General features: G+C 42.7%; 1 protein-coding gene across 1 annotated transcript in view; it reads right to left on the bottom strand.

Annotated features, from left to right (window-relative positions):
- The window catches only part of DPP10 (dipeptidyl peptidase like 10), a 268,675-nt gene extending 244,610 nt beyond the window's left edge, over positions 1 to 24,065 (bottom strand). Inside the window, exon 1 of the mRNA XM_065841078.2 lies at positions 23,863 to 24,065. Coding sequence (XP_065697150.1) covers positions 23,863 to 23,934 — 72 coding nt within the window. The 5' untranslated portion in view covers positions 23,935 to 24,065. The remainder of the gene's footprint in view (positions 1 to 23,862) is intronic.
- Positions 24,066 to 25,325: the final 1,260 nt, after the last annotated feature.

Below are 25,325 nucleotides of genomic sequence, written 5' to 3'. Positions count from 1 at the left end.
CAGGACATAACAACAGTAACAAGCAGTTCTGTTAAGGATTAGACACTGATATAGTGATGCAGACAACAGATACTGATTAAATGAGTATTCTGTATGAGTTCATTATGCTTCCACAGCAAACCAGCTATTCTTGTCCTTGGGATGGATGTATTTGCTCTCAGTTGCATGCTGTAGAGCTAATATTGGAGTTCAACCTATTCCAGAAGAATCTGAAGTCAGGAAAGGTAATCTGCATAGCAGTAGTTACTCATAAAACCTTCCTTCTGCTTTCCTTCAACCTTAAAGGCTGTAAAAATCTACTCAAATTTGCCAACGATGTGACACGAACCTACTAATTCATCCATGCCATACATTTAAAATTATTTATTTGGTGCAGTGCTTCCACTAGGGTGTGTCTTTGCTAGAGATGCTCCTGGAAGAAACCTAAATAGCTTCCAGAGACAAAATTCAGTAGCAGAAAACAAATTATTTCAATATGACACGGTAAAATAGACACTGGCCAAAGGCTGTTACAATTTTTGGGGTGCTGTTAGGGAAGAGCGTCCCTGGGAAGGTCTCTCCTGGTGCTTGGCCTCCTCTCCCCCGACTCAGTGGAACACAGAGTGTGTTCAGCCCTTGTACCACCACATTGTTCCTCCAGTAGCGGTTCAGCCCCCAGCACAGGTGACAGCAGAGCCTCAACACCTGGTCACCTATCAGTTCTTGGCACCTACGTTCAGTTTACTATTGCTTTTTTCTCTCTCACATATGATCTGGCAGTGAAACATCTCCAAAGATGCTTTGCCTATTCATCAAGTGGATTTGGCATCATACAACTGGAATATTCCTTTCCTTCATTCCACACTCAAGACCAAAGCTCCCTCTAAGAATCTGAGCACATGGGCAGGCTGCCTCGCTTCTCGTTCTGGAAACATGCTTCTTTCTCCAGGATCATAGAAGAAAAGACAAATCAAGCCACTTCATCTTTAGAAAGTCACTAGAAAGAAAAATATTTTCATGAGTGCTGTAACCAAACATTTCAATATGAACGGATACATGCTGAATATTATATCCAGCATTTTTCTACAAAAAAAAGACCAAAATGTATCTCTTCTTTTGGAGAATCTGTCTAAAAAGCATTCTCACTTTGTCAAACCAAACTAACTAATAACCCAAAACAAGATGCAGTTACCCCAATCAGCTCTGAACTATCACATCTGCCCATACACGTCCTGCTGGAACTTGGTGCAAAATGGGGAAGCAAAGACATTATGTATATTATAACTTTAAAAAAGCACAAAGTCTGAAAACCTGCTCAAATTATTTATAATAACCATTATTTATAATCACTTAGAGGCATTCCTTCATTCAAACTAAACAGTACTAAGTAAATATCGCTAAGAACTCTTACAGTACTAATTAATTCTTCAAGATGTCCCAAGAAGTTCCATCAGATAAGAGACACATCCAAATCGCTGACAAGATGTGTGCAAGACAAACCTGCCAATCTGCCATCAACAAGCCTGCATTTGCCAACTTTCAGCAAGGACACTTTTGTACTTCACTACCATAACAAACACTGTAGAGATCATGTATGCACTCCTAATACCAGCTAAAAAAAGCAAGAAACACTTGAACATACACTATCCAGCACAACAGTGAGTTAACGCTGCACTGCACTTCACACTCGGCACAATTTGTATGTTGTACAAGCCTAAAAAGCATTATTTTACAAAATGAAAACAACTCATCCGGGATAGGTAACTATTCTGATTTTCCACTGTGTCTAGGAAAACAGGATTTATTTATTTTTTTCACTTAAAAACTTAGTTTTACTATTCAGCTAAGTTCTTCTAGGTGGCAAAACATTCTTCTGAGTTCCATGCTAAAAGTTAAAAATAGTTATGAAAATTATTCATCTGCAGTAGGTTCAGTAACTTCTTTCCTAAAAATCAAAGCTCTATTACATATGTGTAGATTTTCCTCCATCTTTTATGAAAGGGGAAAAGTATCAATTTTGTTAAACTAGTATGCTGCATTTTTTTTGCAAATGGCTCCCAGGTAGTGAGGTTCGATTTATTTACAGCCTTATACACAGCCTTACAGCACATCTTGCATAAACCTCTAATAAAATACATCACTGAACTAACCTGCCTCAGCCACTGTGGGCCTGCTTCTGCTCTGATCTCAACAACAAAATTTGGTACCCTGTAAAATGACTGTAGCACCATTTAAGCTGACACAACGTACAGAATATTCACTGAGTTTGACGAGAGAAAAATAAGCGCAAGCTCTGCTGGCAGCAATTGAACAGTGAATGTCTTCCCACTGGCTGATGAAACCGTCAAGAAGAGTGAGCTCTAGTAGGATAAATGAGGTCACTGTTTGCAATTCCCTGCCAGCTTGCTGGTTAAAGAAAACACCATTCGTCAGTAAACCGAAAGCAAAACAGACTATACCACAGAGCTATTCGTAAGTCATTACTCATCCCCTTCAAAAACAAGAAAATAAAAAATTGCTTTTAATTCTGGAATACATCTTGTTCACTCCTTACTATTATAAACATCATATTCATTTAACCACTGAATAAAATTAACAGTTCATAAAACTTCAAGGTAATCAGGATCCACTAAAATACAAGGCCTAAAATAAATGGAAAACAATGGCTATAGCACTGCTTCCTAACCAGCATCTCTGGAGACAGGCTACAAACACTTGGAGGTCCAATATTTATAGAGGGCCATTAATTCATATGCAGAGCATTCATCCTGTTAATCAGCCTTAATAAATAGGTCTACCCCAGGGCTTTGGGCAATCTTTTGATGCTCAATCTGGCTGCATTGAGGAACTGCTCCAGGAAATGAATTTAAGACTTTTAAATAGAATACACACAGAGAAAGCAGCTGTGCTGAAGGTTTTAGTGGTGTTGCTCGTGGAAATGCCGTGTTCCTGCCCATGGTTTTTCTGGGGTCCCCAGAGACCGCAGATACTGGCATCAAAGCCTTCTACCAACTTGTGGCTTAAGACTCCTTGTGTTACCACAAAAAGAATAGTTGCACAAGACAGTTCTTGCCAGAACACTTGACTAACAACCAAAAAATGTTTAACTTCATCCATTTTTAATTAGAGTTTGTCAATAAGAAACCCTGGCTGAGCTTTACACAGGTCCCCACTATTGCCATATGTAATGCTGGCACTGTTTATCCTCTGCAATTCTAATCCCACTTTGAAAACCAAAGTCTCAGCATCAGGAAATAAATACATAAAAAAATGAACACAGGAATGATCACGCAGGCCATTTGTTCCCTTTAAATACTGCTTACATAGAAGTAGCTAAAAGAAGTATTGCAGAGATAATTGAGGATGCTTTAACAAGCCTTTTGGGGAAAAGACCCTGCTACTGCCAACACAGTGCAGAAGGACACCTCTTTTAGAAATGGGAATAGGACAGGGCACAAGGAGAACCTGTCACCCCCCCAGTGGACTGGGAGTCAGGAAAGAAGCAGAGGAATGGATACACCCAACAGCTTTGGAGCAGAGACATCCACAGAGACCCACAGGGACAGAGCCCTGCTCCTCACTTCCCACCTCACATCAGGACCAAAGGCGCTTCTTGCTACGGGGGAGAATTAACATCTACCTCCCTTGGGAAATCCCATGGCTATGATAGGCACTCCAGGGCTCCTTGCTGGGAGTCACAGCTCTGCACTGTCCCCAACATGGGCACAGCCGGGATTTATGAGATGAAGGATGTTCTGGCAGTGTACAGGATTGGCTGCACTAAGTCACTTCATTACTTAGGTCACGCACCTCTGCTACCTGCCAGATAATGCTCTCTACTATCAATACATAGTTTTTCCAAGCAACATAGTTAACACTTTAATTTACAATAATGATCCTATTTCCTCTGTGATTTTATGACAAAAGTGCAGCACGTGCACACAGATCACTGTGTTACAGCACCGGGACCTTCCAGGCAGCAAGTACCCTGTGGATGCAGCAACACCCTGCCCAACACTTTCACAGGCCAGAGAGCTCCCAGGGTTTTATTCTCAATAACTGAACAACTTAAATCCAGGAGACCCTGACAAAAGTAATGCACAAGATACAATGCAATTATTTCCAACGACTTATTTAACAGTTTCTTATGATGCTGCTTCCTATATGGCTGCTCATGCTTCCTTAGCGAGGGGAGGATCTGCATCTCAGGGATGTCTGTCCTTGCACACGATCACAGGCTCCTCCTCAGAAACCATCCTTGACCTGCAGATACAGCCCACAGCTCATCCCAAAGCCAAGCACCCTGTGGCTTGCTCTGGCCCTTTGGGACAACTGTGGCACAGAGGACTACAGAGCCCTGGGAGCAGCGGTAAGGGACTCTGGAGTACAGGTCATTTTTTCATCGATCCTCTCAGGTAAAGGCAAGGGGTTTGAAAGGGCCAGTCAAACCTGGTGAAAAAAAAGATGGTTACAGGACTGGTGCCACAGCCAGCTCAGCTACTTAAACTGTGGGACTCACTTTGAGAAACCCTGTCTCCTGAGAACTGATGGGGTCCATCTGTCACAGAAGGGGAAGACTGTGTTCAGTCACAGGCTTGCCTAACTGGTGAAGAGGGCTTTAAACTAAAGTTGCTGGGTGAGGGGAACCTCAACCCATCCTGCTTCTACCAGTCTGATGCCAGTGCCAGCAACAGATGCCCAGAGAGGGGTCACAGGTCAGCAGGAGAACACCTGAAGAGCAGCACGAAGGAATTTCAGCCACTCCAGTCAGCAAGTCAGCTCCATCGGGGGCCCAACTGAAATGCCTCTGTGCAAACACACATAGCATGGGGGATAAACAAGAGAAGCCGGAGACGTGCACACCTGCAGGGCTGTGACTTGACTGGCACCATGGAGATGTGGTGGGATGGCTCCTATGACTAGAGTGCTAGAATGGAAGGACACAGGCTCTTTAGGAAGGACAGGGAGGAAGATGAGGAGGAGGTGTCACCCTCTATGTTGATGACCCAGATGGGGTGCATAGAGAGATGGGGACAGTGAGGAGCTGACTGAGAGCTTATGGGTCAGGATTAAAGGGAGACACAATATGGAAGGGGCAATCAGGAGGACTCTGCAACAGAGCCTGTTCTCTTTGCTCTTCTTCAGCATTGAAAATACTGTCTATTTGATCACAAGTCAAAACTAATTCACCTCTGTCACCTCCTTCCTTCAGGGGCTGCAGAACAAAATCAGAGGCAGCCAAGTGAGGTGAAGCCCACAAAGATCAGGACAGCTTCAGTCAAGCACTGAACACCCTGATACCAACGAGTGAGGCCATTCGGACAGTATAAGAGTTCAGGGCAATGGGACTGGATATCTCCAATGATAAACAGTATTTTAATCCTCTTTCCTTCCTTGTTAGAGTTATGCATTGCCATGGTCTATATGGACCAGTTTTCTTGACTTCAGCCACCTAAAGGTGAATCTGACTTTGAACCCCAACAGAAAGTACACAGATGTAATGTAGAAGTGCTTTCTACTACAAGTTGATGAAAAACACTTGGAAAAAAAACCAAACTGTCCTGTAGCTGATGCTTCAAGGAGAACAGTAACACTTCTGTCTTTCCCTTCTAAAGCCACAGAGCTGCTACAAAGATGATTTCCACTCTCTTCCTGTGACAGCAAAAACACAAAACAAGACTGTTAACAGCTTGGGCAATGTTGCATAAGATGCAAATTATTCCTTTAAATTTCAGGGTGAAAAAGATCTCAGTAGTGAAAAACTGCAGTATTTGCACTACAAAATTGAAAGGTGGATCTCAAAGCATATTCAGGGATTTGCCATGAGCCTCAGAGATGCCAGCGTATGGTATGTTCCCTGCATTCAGGATGGCAAAACACTCTCATGAACAAGGCCTCTAAACAACTCAGAGCAAAGCAGCATTTTTAGTCAACACTAAGGCTCTCGTTACACAGAGAAGTAAATTTTTATGCTATCCACATATATACTTTTCTGAACAGCTTGCTCTTTTGTTTTTGTTTTTTTTTTTTTAATACACAATACAAAGGTCTTTAGCTTCCTCTTGTTGATCATAATTACAAAACATTAATCTTTGTCAATCACCTTTGTATAAGGTTTCCATTTTCTGACACCAGAATATACTGACACAATGCCACATTCTCTCCTGGGAAGCAGCAGTTTGAGCCAACTCTGAAATCCTGACATAACTCTCATAAATTCCTAGAATTATGCCAGCGCTGTTTGGGTATAAATGAGTCCTGAAGTAGATCCGACGATTCTCGGCCAGTCTTACACCGTCACAGAAAGGGTTCAAACGTATTGCAGGCCAAGTCCCCCTTCTTCGCTGGCTGTGACTGTCTTGCCTTGTTCCTCTTTCAACAGAAGTTCCTTCTGCTTGGAAAGGAAATGCAGGGACACCTCTGAAGAAAATCCAGCTCAGATATTGCTATGTCTTATGCACAGGAAATGTTTATAAAAATTGACTCTGAGAATGTATTTTTAATAGCAACAAAAAAGAAAAAATATACATATATAGTTCTTGTATTTCAGATTTAACCTGCCTATACTGAGATCTGAAATCATTTCACCATGCTAAGATCCATATTCATTTCACCACCATTGCAGACATCTAATTTAATAGCAAAGTCACTCAGGCTTCCTCTAGAACAGCAGAAGAGTGATGACCTGAATCGTTCTGTTGAAATACGTAAAATTTGTCTCATCCTCCCTGCTGATTTAAGAACTTCATCTAACGGCTTAAAGTCAGGTAAGAAGACTTTCAAATTAAAAAGAAATTAAAATATACCCCAAAGAACAAAAAGCAACCCAGAAACCTAGAACAGGAGATTAAGTCTGCTTTAAAAATACAAAAGCCAGATGGCTACTCAGGGTTCACAAAATATTTAATGCCGATGCACTAAAATATGTTTAAAATTGAATTGGTTTTACAATTTAATGAAGCAGATGGGCAGAGCGTGTGCTGTTTTCTATGCACAAGAGCCCAATCAAAGCAAAACAACATCCGTGCTGATGTCCGCATGTTGGTAAACTCAAGGGATTAGTAACAATACAGAGTGGTAGTGTTTTGCCTCAAAGAAATTTGCAAATGAAGATTAATTTTAACAACTTGATGCTTATCTGATAAATAGCACTAGAAATGCAGAAAAATACATGTTCCAAAGTTGTCTTTTCAAGCAATTATTTGAAAAGGCTTTGTCACAGTGGCATGCAAATTGGTTACTGTCTACTAGTTTGTAATCGTTTCTGCCTTAGAGTGGTTTTCAGGAGCCCAAGTACTCCAGGCTGGATGTTACAAGCATTTGGCATTTCTGAATATTGATCACTCACGTTCCACTCCAGATAAATGAGTTTGCAAAACTGTGACTTTCTTCTCATATCTGCCAATGGCCAGGAGAGGTGAAACCACATTTCAGCATCTGCAGCTCCAAATGGTGGCAAATCATCCCATTCATACCCAGAAACAGGTGGAGCAAGAAATCACCGTGGTAGCAATAAGCTGGTGACAGGTAACACGTTGACGCCATCACGGCATCCCGCCTGCACGCTGCACCAGATGACACCGAAACCAGCAGGTGCTGACACCGCAGCACCTGCGACACCACAGTCGTGCTGCACTTGCTGCTGCCGCCCACCTGTCCTCTTACCCTGCCTTTTCCATCATGAGGGTGCAAGATGGTCCAAAGGAGAGCAGCACCTCTGGGTGCCGGTGTGACCTCGATTTTGTGGGACCTGAGACACCTTCTGTGTGCGCTGGTCTGCACCGTGGTGCACAGCGGGTGGCCAACCCACGTCACACCCCTCTTCCAGCATTTAAACTATCAACACCTCGTCTGAAACCTGCGACTACAGTAATATGAAAATACCACAAACTGTTATTTTTCTGATGTCACAGTTGTTTCTTGCCCCACTCCTGTATGCTGCTGCAGAAGCCTTACACACTGGCCGGCAGAAGGGGAGCAAGAAGCAGATTACATCTGGACAACTGGTGTTTTTATTATGTAAGATTTCCGAACAGGAAAATGGGATTTGGAGCTTTAGCTTAATGTCCAGGGATTGGATGACTGGATTAAAGCTTTTCGCTCACTGTTCTGTTATTCCTCTCAAGACCAGTTTATACTGCAGAGAGTACTGCTTAGAGGAAAGGGTTATTTGCTCTAAGCTGTATCACTCGGAGTCAAGGGTTAACATGGATCACGTCCAGCTTTACCAGCTCAATATCTTGTAAGAATGGAGAAACTGCTGTAAGGCTGGTTTCTTCAAAGCCATAGCACGGTGAATTAGAATACAGCTGTTCTCTGAGCAGCAGGGCTACTTGTAGCTTCATTAATTTCTAAGAAAAATATCAATAAAATCTCCAACTGAATTTACACAGCACATACCCCAAGATGAAGACTTGAGTAAATCTCAACAGTAACAGCTACATGTTTATAAGCACTTCTAGCGGGAAGCCCTGTATTTTGGGGAACAAGAACAACATTTTGCATTTTCAAAGCCCCTATCACTGTACCATTTCAAACTGCTTCACAAATGTTAACTACGCAAAACGTATACTGTCCTGGGAAGCAGGTATCATTGCACTCAATTACAGTTTGGTTTAGTATCACAAGTGATTTGGTGCCTCCAAACTTCCTAACTCAACTGTAAGCACTGGACATCTTCCAGGGATGCGAGTTTATTTTGAAAGAAAGACAGGGGAGAAAAAAAAGGGGGGAAGAATTAGGAGGGGAAGGGCAGACAACAGCTTTTCTACATCTTGGGCATCATAAATCCAGGCACAAAAAGGCCAGTCCCTGTCAGTGGCGTAACAACAGAACTCAGAATAGACCACACTGTTTCTTCCAGAAATGCTGCTTGTACTCTTTGAAAGGACTCGTGAGGGGCACAGACCCAGAAAGGAGGAAAGTCAGTGTGAGGGCTCTGAAATGGGATGAATGGACACACAGTCCTTCCCAGAAGTGACAGCTGGTTTATTTTCCAGTGCCTGTTTCCAGAGGCTTTTTGCAGCCTCCAGCTTCGGTGGCTCACGTACAGGCACCCGACCCCCAAAGTTCTGGGCCAGTTCAGGAGAGCAGGACCAGCACAGCTCCACACTAGGCCTGGCCCAAATGTCAGGAGCTTATCCCATGGTTAAAGATACCAATGCAGGTAGAGGGTGAGCTCTCAAAGTCAGCATATACAAATAATTACAACACAGACTGCAGTAGATAGAAGTTAGCACTGTATGGCACACTAAATATATTCATTTAAATTCATTCCCTCCATGTATAAAATTAATATTCACCAGAAGTCCTTGAGCAAGAAAGGTCACCATGAAAATGATCCCAAAGTTCTAGTTAAAGGATTCCAACCAAGACACACTAAAACCCTGCAGCTAGTTCTTTTCCCAATATACAAACTTACTGCTTCTTTTTCCAATCTGATGGGATTGTTTGCCAATATTCTGTTTATGTGGTATTTTTTTTTAGATCTAATAACTTCAAGAAAATTAAATACTCTTCCCTCTGTAATCTCCCTTGGTATGGAAGGACACTGTCCCCATTTCAGAGACGGTCCATGTAAGCTACTGGTAGGTTTGCCAGACCACAGCAATTCACTCCCATTTTAGAAAAGCTGAAATAGAAAAATGAAAAGTGTGGATAACAGTATTATCTTCCATCCGCTTGATATTTATCCGATCTATTTAGATTTCAGAAAAATGTCTTTGTTTCCCTTGATGTTAGAACAGCGATCCAATCTTAGATAAGGATTGAAGCCTTGTCACAATATAAATAAAACTTTCAGAAATGCTGATCAACCATCTGCTCTCTCGGAATTAAACTGGAACTGCTGAAGTACAAAACCACAGAAATAAAGTCTTTGGTGCCACGTAGCTGAAGAACGGAGCCTTCAAAAAACAGCAGCTGCTTTGAAGAGAAATAATGAAAGGTCCTACAACCTTGTACAAAAACCTTTCATTGATCACTAAAAAAGATGGGATATTTCAGCAACTTTGACAGATTCAGAGCAGTGTGCCTCTGTACCAAAAGCCCTGGTTCAGAGATCCATAAAGGAACAGCCTTTTCTTGGTAAAAACAACTGACCCTCACCCAGATTAACCTCCTGGCAGCCTCCAAATCCTGTTTTTACTTAGAAGTTTTATATTCGAGGTGAACTTCTGGAGAGTCTTAAATTTCATGCTTCACCAACATCAGAGGATGCTGCATCCTGAATGCAATGCCTTTGGGCAATATCTTAAAAGCCCACGAACTGCTGATTTTTCCCAAGTGATGTTAAATCTTGATAAGAGGGAGTTGTTTTCAAACACTTCAGGGTGAGGTACAGACACCTCTAAGTCTCAGAAGAGGACTGTAACATGATCAGAAAGTAGATGTATTTTCCAGAAGTATTAAAAACTTAATCTGTAAATGCATGAAGGGCTTGAGATAATAACGGGTAAGGAATTTATTGGTAGCAGAAAGAATCACAGGGACAGATAGCCATGAAACACAGCACACAACAAATAGAGGGAAGGAAAAAAACAAAACAAAACAACACACCAGAAAGCACTTTGTGGTGTTGCTGGTTCATCAAGGTCAATCTGCAAGAGACTTAACGTGGAGAATACCTTCATAATATGAAGATATTATCTCCATCGCTATCTTCCCTTTCTCTGATGTAACCTGATCACAAAAAACCTTTCTGCAGGGTAGGACAAAACCATTCAAAAGGCAGAATCTTCTCCCACGTTGAAGAATCATCTGGAAGTTTCCCTCGCAGTGGAAAGAAAACGTGAAACCTTTTCTGGTTAAGAAACAGCTATTACTACTATGTTTTCTACAGGACTGGTAGAAACTGATGAAGAGTCCCTCAAGATACTTCACAGGCCTCATTAGTTTATTTGGCAGGGTTTGCTTATCCCTCAAATACTGGAAAAAATAAGGCGGGGGATAAATAATAATAAAAAAAAAATAAAATGAAAAATAAGAAAAAAAAAAAGAAAGCATAAACGAATTACTGTAGCCCAGAACTTGGCAGAGACGTATGTATGCACAGATAATCTATGTAACGTGTTTGTTTCACATTCCTACTGTTCTGCACCACGCTGTAAAACCTGCTGTTATTACATGCTATACTGGCATGTCTATTACTTTCCAACAAGAAAATCATTATTTTGGCCTGCCTCTTGATCTTGTTAAGTTTTGTATAGCTCACCTGGCCATTTCAAAAACACACGCTGAAAAATTGCCTATACATTCAGATACTTGACAGAAAAAAAAAGAAGTATTCTGCACTATTTAGCAAAGCCAGGGTTGTACTGCATCTAATTCTACTGCCCATTTTTAACTACACCATCACTGAGTACAAATTGCACTAATATAACGGTTCAATATTCAATATAATGAAGTAGGCTCAACAGTGCTCCACCAGTCACAAAAGAGACATTACTGTCTGCTGTTTGTCAATAAACTTCCCTTTGTCGTGATTTAATCAACCTTCATTTTTAATCTGCATACATAAAACATTAAATGTTAGAAGCTTTAATTACTTTGAAAAACACTTGCTGAATAATTTAATCTCAAAGCACAGCTTTCTGCATACCACGAACATCAAGAAAGTCCTTCGGAGCAAAATCCTCCCAGTAATCTATCAGCTAAATCTGGGAGCCTTCATAGAAACAGTTAACTCATTTTCAATGACTAAACACTACTTCTACGAATACTTTTCAATACAGGATTTTTCTACATGTCCTGTGCAATGTTAGGCACATAGATTCGATATGGCAAAACAACATTTTAGATTGGATCCCTTCTTGAAATCAAGCCCCAGTATACCAGATGTAAAACAAAGCTTTTCTTAATGGGAGGAAAATACCTCCCTGAGGGACAAAAAGCCTGATACATCAAACAGATGGAGTCACTCCACCTGAGCTAGATGGACGTTACTCATTTGCACAGCCAAACATACACCTGCTAAAGCCACAAAACAAGCATTAACGTATTCCTGGGCCTGCTTTGACTGACCCAACATTGTGCATATTCACAAAGAAGACACATCGTCTCTTTCACTATGATAGTCCACATGACAAAAAGCAGATAAGAAAGAAGTTGTTTCATCAAAACATATATAGTAAGTGAGATGCAGTATAATTGTCCCAAGAACCACAGTTCACACCAGGTCATGGATGAATACTGACCACAGGTAGGCGAAGTGCAGACTTCTAAATCCTTTTCATAATCACGGCTGCATCTTTCAGACCCAAACGTAAATATATATTAAGTTTTGTCAAGCATTGTATGGAAACTTTCCTAACAGTAGGATTTCATATTTAAGACTGCAGATCTTCAGGAAAAGTTCTCTTTAGCTCATATATAAAATAATCTATAATTCCTTTGCTATCCTGACAAAGATTTACAATAGCATATAAAAAGGGAAGGAGGAACTTTCTATCATTGTCAAGCAGCAGAAGGGAAACAAAAAAAAAAAAAAAGAGACAATTGGTAAAAAGGTGGGGGGGGTTTCCTGTAGAAATTAATTTATATTGACTGTCAACAATGGTAAAACCATTAATAATTCACTGATTCACCAAAGCATCAAAAGTGATCCCCATCATTCCATCTCTTGCAGACTGCAACCCGTTACATATCACTGGGATCTTACCTCTGTCCAAGGGCCAAGAATTTTTGCTTGAGCATCTCTCTAGAAACCATTTTTAGTGCAAATACATCTGTCCTGGTTTTCTATTCCAAAGGTTAAATTGTTTCACTTACAAAACAAGCTCCTCATTTCACTTTTTTTTTTTTTTTAATCTTATGTATTAATTCATTCTTGTTATGATTTCTGCAAGATGGGCACCTAGATGTAACAGAGATCAGCACCTGGAAGGCACTTCTCACTGTCTGTTTCCTCTCTTAACCGGTCAAAGTCAGGGATTTCAGTGTCACCCATCCCTCCTATTTACGTATCTTGTTTCCACTAAGCTCAGCCCAGCACACATTTTAGATGGTGGATGCACTGGACTCATGCTTTTAATGGAAATCCACTACAGTAAAATAGACAACATCATTCCCCTCATTAATGGAAATGGCTTCCAGGTAAACGTGACTATGGCTCATTACCCTACACAGTACTTGAGCACACTGTTCAAGTGTGACACAGACAGAAAGACCAAAAGAAAGGCTGTTTTTATCGGGTATTTTGTAATTTGCTAACCATTTTGTGTGCTGTTCCTCTTGTCCTTATTACTAGTGCAAGTTCAAGTTCCTACAAGTGATTGCAAGACTCGCACTAACAGGAAAGCAACACTTAGTTCTGGAACCTTGGCATCTACAGATTACTGAAAAACAGGTGAGTGGTTCAGACTCCGTCCTGCTCAGCTGAGTCACACGGGATTGTGCCGACAGCAAGAACAGACCAGGAACTTGCAGCCCTTATCGGCTAGAGTTAGACAAACAGGGAATATTAATTCTACACAAAGCCATAGAATTATTCACATAAAATGCTGCCCTAAAGTTAGCCCTATTAAACAGTTTATAGCCAATCACTGAAAGATATACTGGATATATCTGATGTTCAAGAGTATTCTCGTTATTTACAGTTAAAGAGTATTTTCCTGGAATAACAGATAGAGAATGGATAGTACAAGAAAATCAGATTAAACCAACTTTGTTATTTTTAATATATTCTTTCTCAGGACTTCACAAATTCTCTCATGTGAAACTCCAGGCACAGAAGCAATCTGTACTGAAAAATGGAAAACGGAAAAATCTTGCACATGGCATTTCAAGGATCAGCCTGCATGGATGGTTTTGAGGGTGAGTATTAACAAATTCCACCATAATCCCCTGGCAGGAGCAGCACCTGCTTATTGCAGCACCCTTGGAGCTGTTCTACTGAGACAGCAAACGCAGCCCTGTGGATGTGTGACACTTCGGTAGTATTTACTGCGCATTAAGTGACAACCGCTGTGATCACTGCATCTAAGATCATCCCGGGTTCCTGTCTTCAGGGTAGAAATCCAGAGCCTCAGCTACCAACAGCACTACCTTCCTGCAACTCATCTGGATTGTAAGCATAAATCTAAATATTTGTGTTCTGACATAGGTACACAAATGTCAGCAAGTTTAGACTCACTCCAGTTATAATACTAACCTAACCAACAGATCGCTCCCCATATGTGAGATATCCTCTCTATTTTATTGCTTGATAATGCTTTAAGAAGGCAATCAAGTTTTCCCAAATGGTAACTGATCCCAAATGCACCAAAGCTCTTTTTATCCAACACAGGCAACTCTGACATTTCAAATTCCCAGCACAACATCACACCTCAAACTCTGCAGACACTTCAGAAACTGCAGCCCTTCAAGGACCTACCCAAGTCACAGGGAAATTCTGCAACCAGGCAAGAACAGAACAAGGGCTTTTAAACTCCAATTTCCTAATCTCTGTCCTCTTCCAAGTTAGTGGCACTCTTTCACATACATTCACCTATGTAGCACTATGGAAAAGTCTCAATTATAAAAGAACATATGATCTATAAGCCTCCAGCAAGACTTAGATTTGTTTTCCTTCTTTGTACCTATTCTCTCTCTCATACTCAGATTCTGAGTGGTCCTCACAGGCATCTTGCTACATTAACTGAGAACTCTTCACTACCTGCAATCCATTCATTTTTACCAGTGTATTCCCGTCTTTTAACTGGGGAGATAACAAGGACTGGATTGTTTGAAAAATGGCAAACAAGTACCTTCAAACATATGAGAACAAAACGCAATGCTGCAATATAGAAGTTTTACAAGGCAGTTGCATCAAGCATACAACAAAGTGAAAAACAAAATAAAAGCATACCACTGCTTTTAAATAATGCACTTACGTGTCACTGTCTCTGTGTGTTAAAGCTATGTGTATATTAGCAGTGTGCAGGGAGAACTGGAGGTAGAAACCATTCACGTTAAGAACCTGATGTCCACAACCTGTGTTTTCTGGGGGTTATGTGGACCAGCTGTATTCTGAGCCAGGGGACTGAACACCCATCAGCAGCTGGAGCACATCAGCTGCACTCCTGGAGCACACCAGCTTCCTTAATTTCATCCTAAAGGAATCCAGTTCACACTCTGAAACTGCTCTGGGGTACAAGCCAAAATTCAGCAAGTACAATCAGGATTTGTTTCACTGCTACGTTTTCGATCCAAACTAAAACACTACCATGGGCTTACTCCAGAGTTATTGCACTGCAATACTGAGATTTACTGCAGACCAAAGGAATGCCGAAGGGCAAGCTTGCATGCAAACACTTGGAGAATATTATGCCAGTGGAACTATTTCCTTGCCTAGAGATGAGCAAACACATTCAGCATCTCCCCCACCCCATTGCAGGGCAGACGGAAGAGGGAAGCCCAACAAAAAAGAAATGGAATAGGTAATTAAGAGTAAAGAGAATTACAACTTCAAAAGCTATAGCAGTTTAACAGATATTAACAACAGCAGGTAAGGGCATTTATTTACTTTATACTTTCAATATGCTACTTTGGCAGAAACTGTTCTTCCTTTTTAGAGAGAAGAAAAAAAGTCCTGTTCTAAAGGACCATTTCATCGCAGGAAAGAAGTGCTATTAAACCCACTTAGGCTGGCAACTGTAAGATGTACTAAAGCAAAAGCTGGTGTTGCACTGCATCGTTCTTGCCTAACTTACACTTTAGAATGGAATCTTTACCCACTCAGAAATAAGACAAGATTTATGACCAATATAAGAGTTTCCTAGATACTAATAACACATTTAATAAAGCATAACCTGAATGAAGTAAAAGATAAAGGGGAAAACTCTCAAAGTTGGTGTTGAGAAGTAGAGTTGTTCTATGTTTGGGGTTTTTCACTGTTGTTGTTTTGCTTGCTTTTTTACAATAAAAAGCCTGATTTTGATCTCCAGCTGGGCTGGGTACTGTAGGTCCAAATAAAAATAACGCAAGGAGGTGCCCAGAATGAGGGAGGTAAACAGACCTCAGGAATGGGACATTTTCAGTGAAGAAGCTTACCTTTTCTTTACACACTTAATATATTCCCTTGCTGACATGATATATGGCCCTGCATGTGCTTCTTTCAGAAATTATCTATCATCTCTCCATACGGTTGTATGGAGTGAGATAGCTGCCGCAAGATTTTTGGTTTTGGTATATAGGATGTAAATAAGAGTAAAAAGATATGCCCTGAGCTGCTACATAAGGCCATGTTGCCCACAGAATTAGAATACTAAAGCCTTTTCTCCTCTAGTTTTTCCTTTTGTTGAATAAGCAGGGACTTTCTATATTACAGCTAATTATACTACAAGGAAGATATGAAGGAACCTCCTTTTCTTAAATTCTTGTTTATGCTTACAAATATAAATACAGCAGAGACCAGAAATAATAAAAATTCTCATTTTCTCTGACATATCAATATATATTCCATGAGGATTACTCCATTTTCATTTGCTGACCAATGCATTCTTTAAACTACAAGCTTACTGTATACTAACATAATTAATGTTATGGGATAGGAAATCGCAGTGTGGAGTTATTCTAACAGAGTAAAATTCTATTCAGATGCCTGTCTTTCTTCCATTGCTTCCATTAAGACACCATTGTGGCAGCCAAGGCAGGTTACCACGAGTCTATTCTCTTCCATGCTTTCAAAGCTAGCAGTTTCCCAGTACATAATGGAAACACTGGATTGCAGTGGAAGTATCTAAACACATAAATTCATTATAAATACGTTACTGTCCTCTGTTCTGAGACTCATCTTATGCTGTTGATGAAAGCCAGCGGTGCATCTAAGCGAGACGACATTCTTCAAATGATTAGCAATGGGGAAACCAGAGTAAGATCTTTGTTGTTATTTGCACTGAAATAGTGCAGAAATCTTTCCAAATAAGGTCAAAATTCACAGAATCACAGAATGGTTCCTAAGAGAAGATCTTTAGCAAGTACTACCAAGAAGATCTTCTTGAAGTGCACTTTTTCTGACTAAAGCCACCCTATTTTTATAGCCATTTTGTGTTTTTCAGAACTGTCATTAGACCATCTGATTTAAACAGTTCTTCCATAAGATTCAAAACCATGGCACATCATTACTCCTAATTAAGTCTACTGAGGCTCAAGTCCTTATTCTGAAAGACCCACTTTAATATATATTAAATGCTTTGATTTTACCAGCCTCTGAAGCCTTATGATGGGAAAGGGGGAAAGGAAGTCTGTGCCATCAGGAGCAGAAAGAACAAACACAGAGGATGACTGATCAGTCGCACTGGCAGTGTTTGATTTAGTTTCTTGCACTCACCCAGCATTTCAAACAAGTTTAATGGTTTTCCTACTAGCGTTTGGAATTCTCTCTGTATTTCCAGAAAGAAAACTCTAACATTTACTCAGTTTGTTTTCTAGAAAGCTACAAAATGCTTTCCCTGCCGCCCCCCAAAGGAATGTAAATTGCAAGTGTTGCCCCAGGCAGTTGAAAATAACCCCCAAAAGCCTTTGAAGAATCTTTATTTTCCTTAAATTATCACATTGTTTGATACTTTCTAATTGATTTTCTTAAAGAACATCCTCCAAACGTCAGAGGGCTTTTATCTTAGTTTAGAATCATTCAAAACTATTTACAGTTTCTCTATATAAATAACACATAATAAGTTATGTGGCTGTTGGCCAACAGTGTTACGAACAATTAGAAAAGGTCTTTTAGTTTCAGCCTCAGTTCTGTAGGTCATTCAGTGTCCTTCCTAATGGATAAATACAGTAATTTATCATCATCAGTCTCCATCAGCATTGTTCTTTTTACTATCATATATTCATGAACATTATCCGATGCAGCTGAGTGGAGCATAAAAGAAGTGTATGATTAAAGCGGAAAGGGACAGAGTTTGAGACAGTAAAGATTTTGTGGCTCATGCATGGACTAGAAATATGACACAGGTCTTATAAGAGTTACAAAGACGGCATCAACAAATCACAGCTAATTACAGGACATGGGCATTCATAGCAGCAGGTGCGTCTGCTTACATCTGCCAGTACAATGTTAAAGAAAGTATAACTTGTGAAGTACAGTCTTGTACATCTACAAGTTTTTCCATAAGTCAGGCATATTTCAAAGCCTTGTTAGTTTAAAAAATAAACAAACACATAACAAACAACAAAAACTAAGAAGATACCTCTCTAGGGATCACACGTTGCATTCCTCCGTATTACCATTATGGGAAGACAGTCTGTGTTCACGTTTGTGAGACATTAACATGTGTATGTAATCTCTCAATGCCCTCAAGTTATTAAAAAATGCAAAGATGATGGCTTTCAAATTCTAGAATAACAACAAACAACATCTCTGTTTGCTTAAAGAGTTCTTCCCTCTTGTTAATTATCAAAACAGCTTGCCTGAAGCAATACTTCCAGTTGGAAGATACTGGAAAGAAATACTGAAAGCATATTTCAAAACAGCTAACACAGTATCTATGTTCAGGTATCTGAGGCTACTATGTAACCTACAGCACGCCTGCAATCGCTTTAACACAGAAGAGCCAAAAAGATTGCCCTGCTTCACAGTTTTTGATTCACTGCATTAAGTAATCCTTTTAATCCACCTGCAAAATGGAGGGCCCTAAACGCTGAAAACACAGGCGCTGTGTTACACTGCACAGATTCCCACACGCTGTTTTGAGAGCAGGAACCTGAAAAAGGCACCGGAGCCGTGAGGGGTGGTACAAGGAGCAAGAGAGCACAGGGGTGACTGTCCCACCCTGCAGCCACCGATGGAGGCTCTTCATGGTCGTGCTCCTGGCAGGTGCCCCGGGCAGAGGCTGGAAAAGTTCTCTGGAAAGTTCTGTGTTAGGAAACTGAGCTCCTGAAGAGGCACTGGTCACTTCTGAATTTGGGATGTACAGAGAAACACACTTAAGTGCTATACAGCCACTTAAAAAAACCTCGTCCAACTGCTCTCTCAAACTACTGAGATCCTATATGTACACAGATCATTTACAAGAGGTCATTTAAAATGATGCCTCCCAAATAACACCAGAAGCATTTCACAAATGACGATATTGTCCTTGCCCCTGCTCCATGGAGCTCTGACCAGAAGACTGGAAATGTAATGAAGATGGAAGACGAGCTTCAGGCTTCTTATGCTCAGCACCACAACCAGGTATGTGACTCAACTACATCAGAACAGCCATTTGGCAAAGAGATGGTGAATTGAGGCCATGTGTAACATTTGAAAGATGACAGGTCCTGTGCCTCCCCCTAGAACTTGAATCCCGAACGATATTCCAAACCACAACATTTAACACATTTTCACACGAGTTTCTTGTCATATGTTCAACAGATACTGCAAGCCTGTAATACTTCTGGACCCGGCACACATATAGCATGGCATACATACAGTGTATGAAATAGAATTTAAAAGTTAAAGCTAATATTGAGATGTTAATGCTTTAAGAAATATTCTGGGTATAATAATACAATCTTATTTCTCCACTTTTATTGGCTTTTTTTACCCAACTTTTCTGACATTATGTTGAACCTTGCAAACCAGAATATTTGATACATTGCTGCAATAAAACAAATAAAAAGCTCCGCCAGGTTCATAAGAAGGAAAAATGCAACGTCACTTTGGATTATGTACTAAAACAGAATTTCTTATTTCAGCCTGAAGCCAACTCTAAACAAAACCAAGAACAGAAGATGTGGAGTTGACTATCTAACTAAATCTTTTGAGTTACAAGAACTGTGGTACATATACGATTAAGAGTTCAAGTTTCTCCCCGACCCATCAAGCTCAAAATGACCTGCGTGGGGCAGGGGAGAGCCCTTTTACCTTGATAAGATCTCATTAAGATGAATACGGCTCTGGACAGACACAGCTATCCATCAACAATTCTCCCACTGCAACATCAGTCTGTCTTTGGGAAAAGAAGGCAATGAAAGAAGCCATAAAATTATAAACTATTTTGGCTTTTATCACTGAAGAATAAAACAGAGATTGTTCTCTTTTGTTCAGGTGTGCTTTTAGAAAACACCCATTTTTCTGTTGACCACAGAAACAGATGCTGAGACAGAGAAAATTCAACTTTTTAAATCAAGACATTGAAGCAAACAGTAGTTAGTTGTGCTTGTATGTATACTAAACATGTCTTTAAATGCTTACAAAATAATTTCCCTATTCAGTGCAAGACAACACAGTCTGATTTCATTTTCTCTTATCTGTTTTTAAGCAGAATAATATAGTAGATTCTAAAATAACATACAGTAAAGAAAAAAAAAAAGAAAAAAACCTGGGTTTTTCTTATTTTAAAATCAATTTTAAGAAGACCTTAAGTTGGAAGAGTGAGAGAGGCTCAGGAGAGAATGATTATAAATTTCAAAGGTCTGTCTTCTATACACACAAAGAACAGCAAGGAGCACCAGGTGGTGTAGATCATCTGGTTTTTGTAAACAGACTGAAGCCTCACAAAGGTAATACCTAGAGGAATTATCTTAGTTTTTCATCTGCAAAGACAGCAACATTCATCAACCAGCAAGCCATACAGGTACATCATATTTTTCAAATATGTTGTGTCCACTGACTACCGAATCGTTGTGCCTTCTAAAAGTGATCATCAAATGTCACTGTCCAAGACCCCAGGACGGTTCTTAAAAGCTACAAGATGAAAAACACTATTTTTTGAACTGTTTGAGAATTGAGGGAGCCACATCCACTCCCGACACAAGGGCTCAAGTGACAGAAGTCTGAGCACTTTGACAAAGCTTTCCAGAAACACAAGTAATTTACAGCTATTTTCCTTTCTACAGATATATCATCCAAACATAAAAGTGTAATTTTGCTAATAAATATGAGTCATCATTTAGCAAAGAGTTGAGAATAAATCTGGGTAATTTATCAAACCGATTGCTGAAACATCGATAGCACTGTTAATGGAAGTTGTTATTAGATGCCTCGGCCCAGGGGAGGTTTTGTTTAAAAATAGCATCAGGGGAACTATTGGACCTGAAGTTGTAACCAATTTATTTATAAGCTGATGGCAATGGATGCTTCAATCAGTCGATCCAAGCTTGTATTTAAGTGGAGAGTCCCAAAATTAGCCTGCTGTAATTAGAAATTATAGCTCAGGTCCTAAGCCTATAAATTTACCACAAATTAATCAACTTTGATATGACTATCGTCAGGAATATCTGTTAAGTTGGACTTTGAAATCAAGAGATTTACACTTAGAAAATCTTGGCATAATTCCTTGTTCCTTCTTGGACTTCCCACAGGCCCAACCACTTCTGAAAAGATTTGCTGTTCCTACTATCTCAGGAAACCCTCTCAGTGCAAATGCACCTTCTTGTTAAAAAATAAATCAATAAACTACAGGTGTTGCCGGTAGTGACACTCCAGGTTTACAGATGTTCACCAAACAAAATGCAATGTTAAACAAGAGTACCTGGCCAGAGACAGATTTTATGAACGCCCCAAGAAGGCTGCATCTTCCACATGGACCACAGCAACAGTGCTATGGGGTATGGAAAACCATGGTGAACGTATGAGCCCGTGTTTGTTCTTCTCCACATGCCCACCACGGCTGCAGCTCTGTAACCACAAAAAGCCAACAAAAATCTTCTAACCCATAATAACCCTCTGTTAAGACCACAGCCACATCGCACAGCTGCACTAGGAACAGTTCCCAGCATAAACCTGGAGTCAGACACAGCCTGCGAACCAGCCCTGGCCAGGGCTGAGCTCTGATCGCACACATCTGGGCTGCTGTGAAGGTGCATGAGTGGCCCTGGTGTTCACAGAGACCCACCAACCGTGGCCTCATTCCATACAGAGCTCGACACATCCTTATTTAAAACCAAAGAACAATTTGCTATGACATCCTTAGGATCTAAAACAACAAGCAATCAAAGTTGCTTCAATATCTTTTACCAAGAAAACCAAACATGGTCTGGAAAAAACTGATGCAAATATACAGGATTTCACATTTGCACGTCATGCAGCCAGGCACAGCAGGTAGAGCAGCAGTCCCCCCATCCACCACTGAGAGAGGCTGAAAACTCCAGAGCACTTAGAGAATAATATTTCTATATTTAGGATAAATTAATAATATTTAGTATGTTTTAAATTGAGAACTTACTGCCATTCCTCATTACAATCTATAAAAGCAGTCAAACTGGTAATTTTTGGCAAATAATGTTAAGCCCACCTCCCACCTCCAACAACATAAAGCCATTCTGGCAATTCAATACATCTGAATTGACTATAAAGAAATAAAGACTGGTTAAGTTCAAGTACTTTTTATTGTATCTAAAAGCAGTATTTCTCTAAAGCAAAACAACGTCCCTGAAATTTACAAGCTCTGTGAACCTCTCAGACTATTTAAAACGATGACTTCCATAAATTCTACTATTTGTATGAAATGTAAGTACTGATAGAAGTTACCCATCTTTTCCAGATAATGTAACTTATGCAATTAATTTATTTAAGAAGGCTCCCGAAACTCAGATGTACTACTTTATCAGTATTACATGAAAACATGCTGTAATGCATACACTTCTCAACAAAAAGCATACATCTTATAATTTATTTAAATCAATAGGTTCACTAATATTTAAAGGGCTATTCAAAAGCTTAACATGCAGTCTAGGTGTGCAGGCAGGGCTGGATACTCGGATACAGGCTTTCTAAAACATAACTGCGCACAGCAGCTTTCACTGTTGGCGTTTTTCACCCAACGTTTGCGTATCAGAGAAAATGAAGCTCTGTAGATGCATGTAACGGAGAATAAAAACGTGAAATACGGTCCCCACAATTCGCAAGCCCCGTTCGGCGTGCCAGGGTTGAAACAGAAAAATAGTGACAATGTACCAAAAAATCACTACTGAATCTCGGGACGCTGTTGGAATTAGCGCATTTTTAGGTACTTGGGGGCGAGGGAGAGCTGCGCCGCGGGGTCTCGCCCGGCGGGCGGGGCGGGCAGGTGGCGGCCCCGACTCGGCCACGCCGGCCCTGCAGCAGCGGCTACCGGAGGGACCCAGTGGGGGGTTCGGTGCGGAGGGTCCCACCGGAGGGTTCGATGGGAACACGCACAGCCTCATCTCTCCTGATGCGTTAACGCTACCGCCTTAGAGCAACAGATACGGCGGTCTGGTAATGAAAACTTCGATTTTGTGATGACGGCAGCCAAGTTCAACCGCTCCCCCGGTTCTCATCCCTCAACACGCGGAAGCCGCCCCAGACTCGCCCGTTTCGATACCGAGCCAGTACCGAGTGTCACCGGACCGAGAGACGCCGGTACCCCAGCCAGCCTCCCCCCACCCGCCCGCGGGGAGGCACACGACTGCCGACGGGGCGCTGTCAAAATCCTCCCAGGAAACCTCCCCGTCCCCGCGCGGCCGCTCCAGCCCCGGACCGGGCGGCGACGCGGAGCGCGGCCCCGTGGGTCCCCGGGCAGCTCCGCTGCGGGCTCAGGGCGCCCCCCGCGCCCCGCGCCCCGCCGTCGGCAGCCCCGGTCCGCTCCCCCATCCCCGCTGCTGGGAGAGCAGGATGCCCCCGCCCCTGTGCCTTCCCCCCGGCGCAACTCGCGGGGAAGCAAAGCACAAACTCCTGCGGGACCCGCTGCCGCCGGTGGTCTGGGCTGACCGACACCCCAGCCGCGGGGCGGGGCCGGGCAAGGATGGGTCCCCTCTGAGCGGCCCCACCGCTCTCCCCGCATCCCCCGAGGGAGCTTCGCGGGGCTTCCGCATCCCCCGGCTGAGCTGCACGAAGGCTTCCACCGCCCCTCCTCCGGACTTCTACCCAGCTCCACACAACTTCGCCGGGACGGCGGCCGCTCCTCCCGACCCCCATCCACCCCCCGGCCCCTCGGCGCCTCCCGCCGCGGGTCTCACCTGGTCGGGCTGCGGCGGCGGCGGGTTCCCCCTGCCGCCTGGGTGCGCCGGCTGCTCCTTCATGGCTGTCATCGCAGGGGGCTCGCCTCGGCTCGGCGCCTCTCACTGCCGCTGCGGCCCCGGGCACCCCTCCCTCGGCGCCAGCCGCATGACACCAGCCTCCCCTGGAAGTGGCGCGGCGGAGGAGGAGGAGGAGGAGGAGAAAGGGGAGGACAGGCGGGGGGCGCGGAGCCACCGCCGCGGCAGCGCCGCTACCGCAGTGCCCCGCCGCGCCGGTGCTCAGGGGGCGCCCGGCCCCGCGGTGCCCCGCGCCGGGGGACGGCCGCGCATCACCGCCGGGCGCCGGCCGCGGAGCGCCCCGCGGCGGGCACGCTCTTCCCGCCCCGCTCCGCTCCGTTCCGTTCCCCTCCGCTCCGCCCGCCGTGGGCCGGCCCGCCTCGTCCCGCCGCCGCCAGCAGGTGTCACAGCGGCTCCCACCGGCCCGGGAGAGACCATCCGCGCCCCCGCCACGGGGGCGTCGCTGCCGCGCTGCCCGCCCCCGCTCCCACCCCGCGGGTACCGGCCCCAGCCCGGCGGGGCTTCTCTCAAGTCCCCTGGCTGCTGCTGCCCCGCCGCCGGCAGAGAGAAACCATAGGGTGGTCAATATAAAAAAGCGGGAAGGTATCACAGTTGTGCTGTTTGCTTTTAGTTAATGCTTCTTGGCCCCCACAGCTCAGACGCCCCCAGGGCAGGGCAGAAGCTGCCTCGCCGCTCCCCAGCCCCGCTACTTCAGCTGCGAACGACTGAAGGTGGCTCTCCCAAGCTGTACGGGAATGTCCCCTGGCCTGGGAAGCTCAGTGTGGAGCATCGCAAGCCGTGTCTTCAGGAAAGCCCTCATCGGATGAAGCCTTTTAGCTGAAGTCAGCATAGGAGGCCCTTGGAACTAGAAAAAAGGAGAACTTCAGGGAAGACCTTATGGACACACTCAATTATGTGTCCTAAAGCCATACCATCAGGTGGTGATGAGGGTTTTTTTATAAGGATGAACAAAGGAGACCATCAGAAATTTGTTTTTAACCAACAAGAAGACACAGTTGAAAATGTGAAGGTAGATGGCAACTCCAGGGACAACGAACATGAGTCTTTGAAAGAAGAACCTCAAACACATGCAAGTGAAACACTTAGTCTTGAGTTGGGCTGTTTGTTAATTCCAGTCAATTTCAGGATCCTGCTCACAGTGGCATTGTGGAAGGCAGGATTGTCACCATGGAGGAGACGTGTGCTGGGACAGGGACACGTGGCTGATGGGAGCAGCCCCAGGGCTCTCTTAGCCAGCCTGGGTCTCAAGGGTCTGCAAGGGAGAAGGAAAGCTGTCAGCACATAATGAGAGAAGTGCTTGATCTTTTCTAATATTTTTTGCATCAAGCCTCACAAGGTCGGTCTGTTCTGACTGAATGGTGAGCATAATTAAGAGCACTGACAAA

Source organism: Patagioenas fasciata, chromosome 7, assembly GCF_037038585.1.
Source record: "Patagioenas fasciata isolate bPatFas1 chromosome 7, bPatFas1.hap1, whole genome shotgun sequence".
In the NCBI taxonomy this organism is placed as follows: Eukaryota; Metazoa; Chordata; class Aves; order Columbiformes; family Columbidae; genus Patagioenas; species Patagioenas fasciata.
Note: the sequence above shows the minus strand (reverse complement) of the source record. Positions and strands in the feature narration are given on the sequence as shown.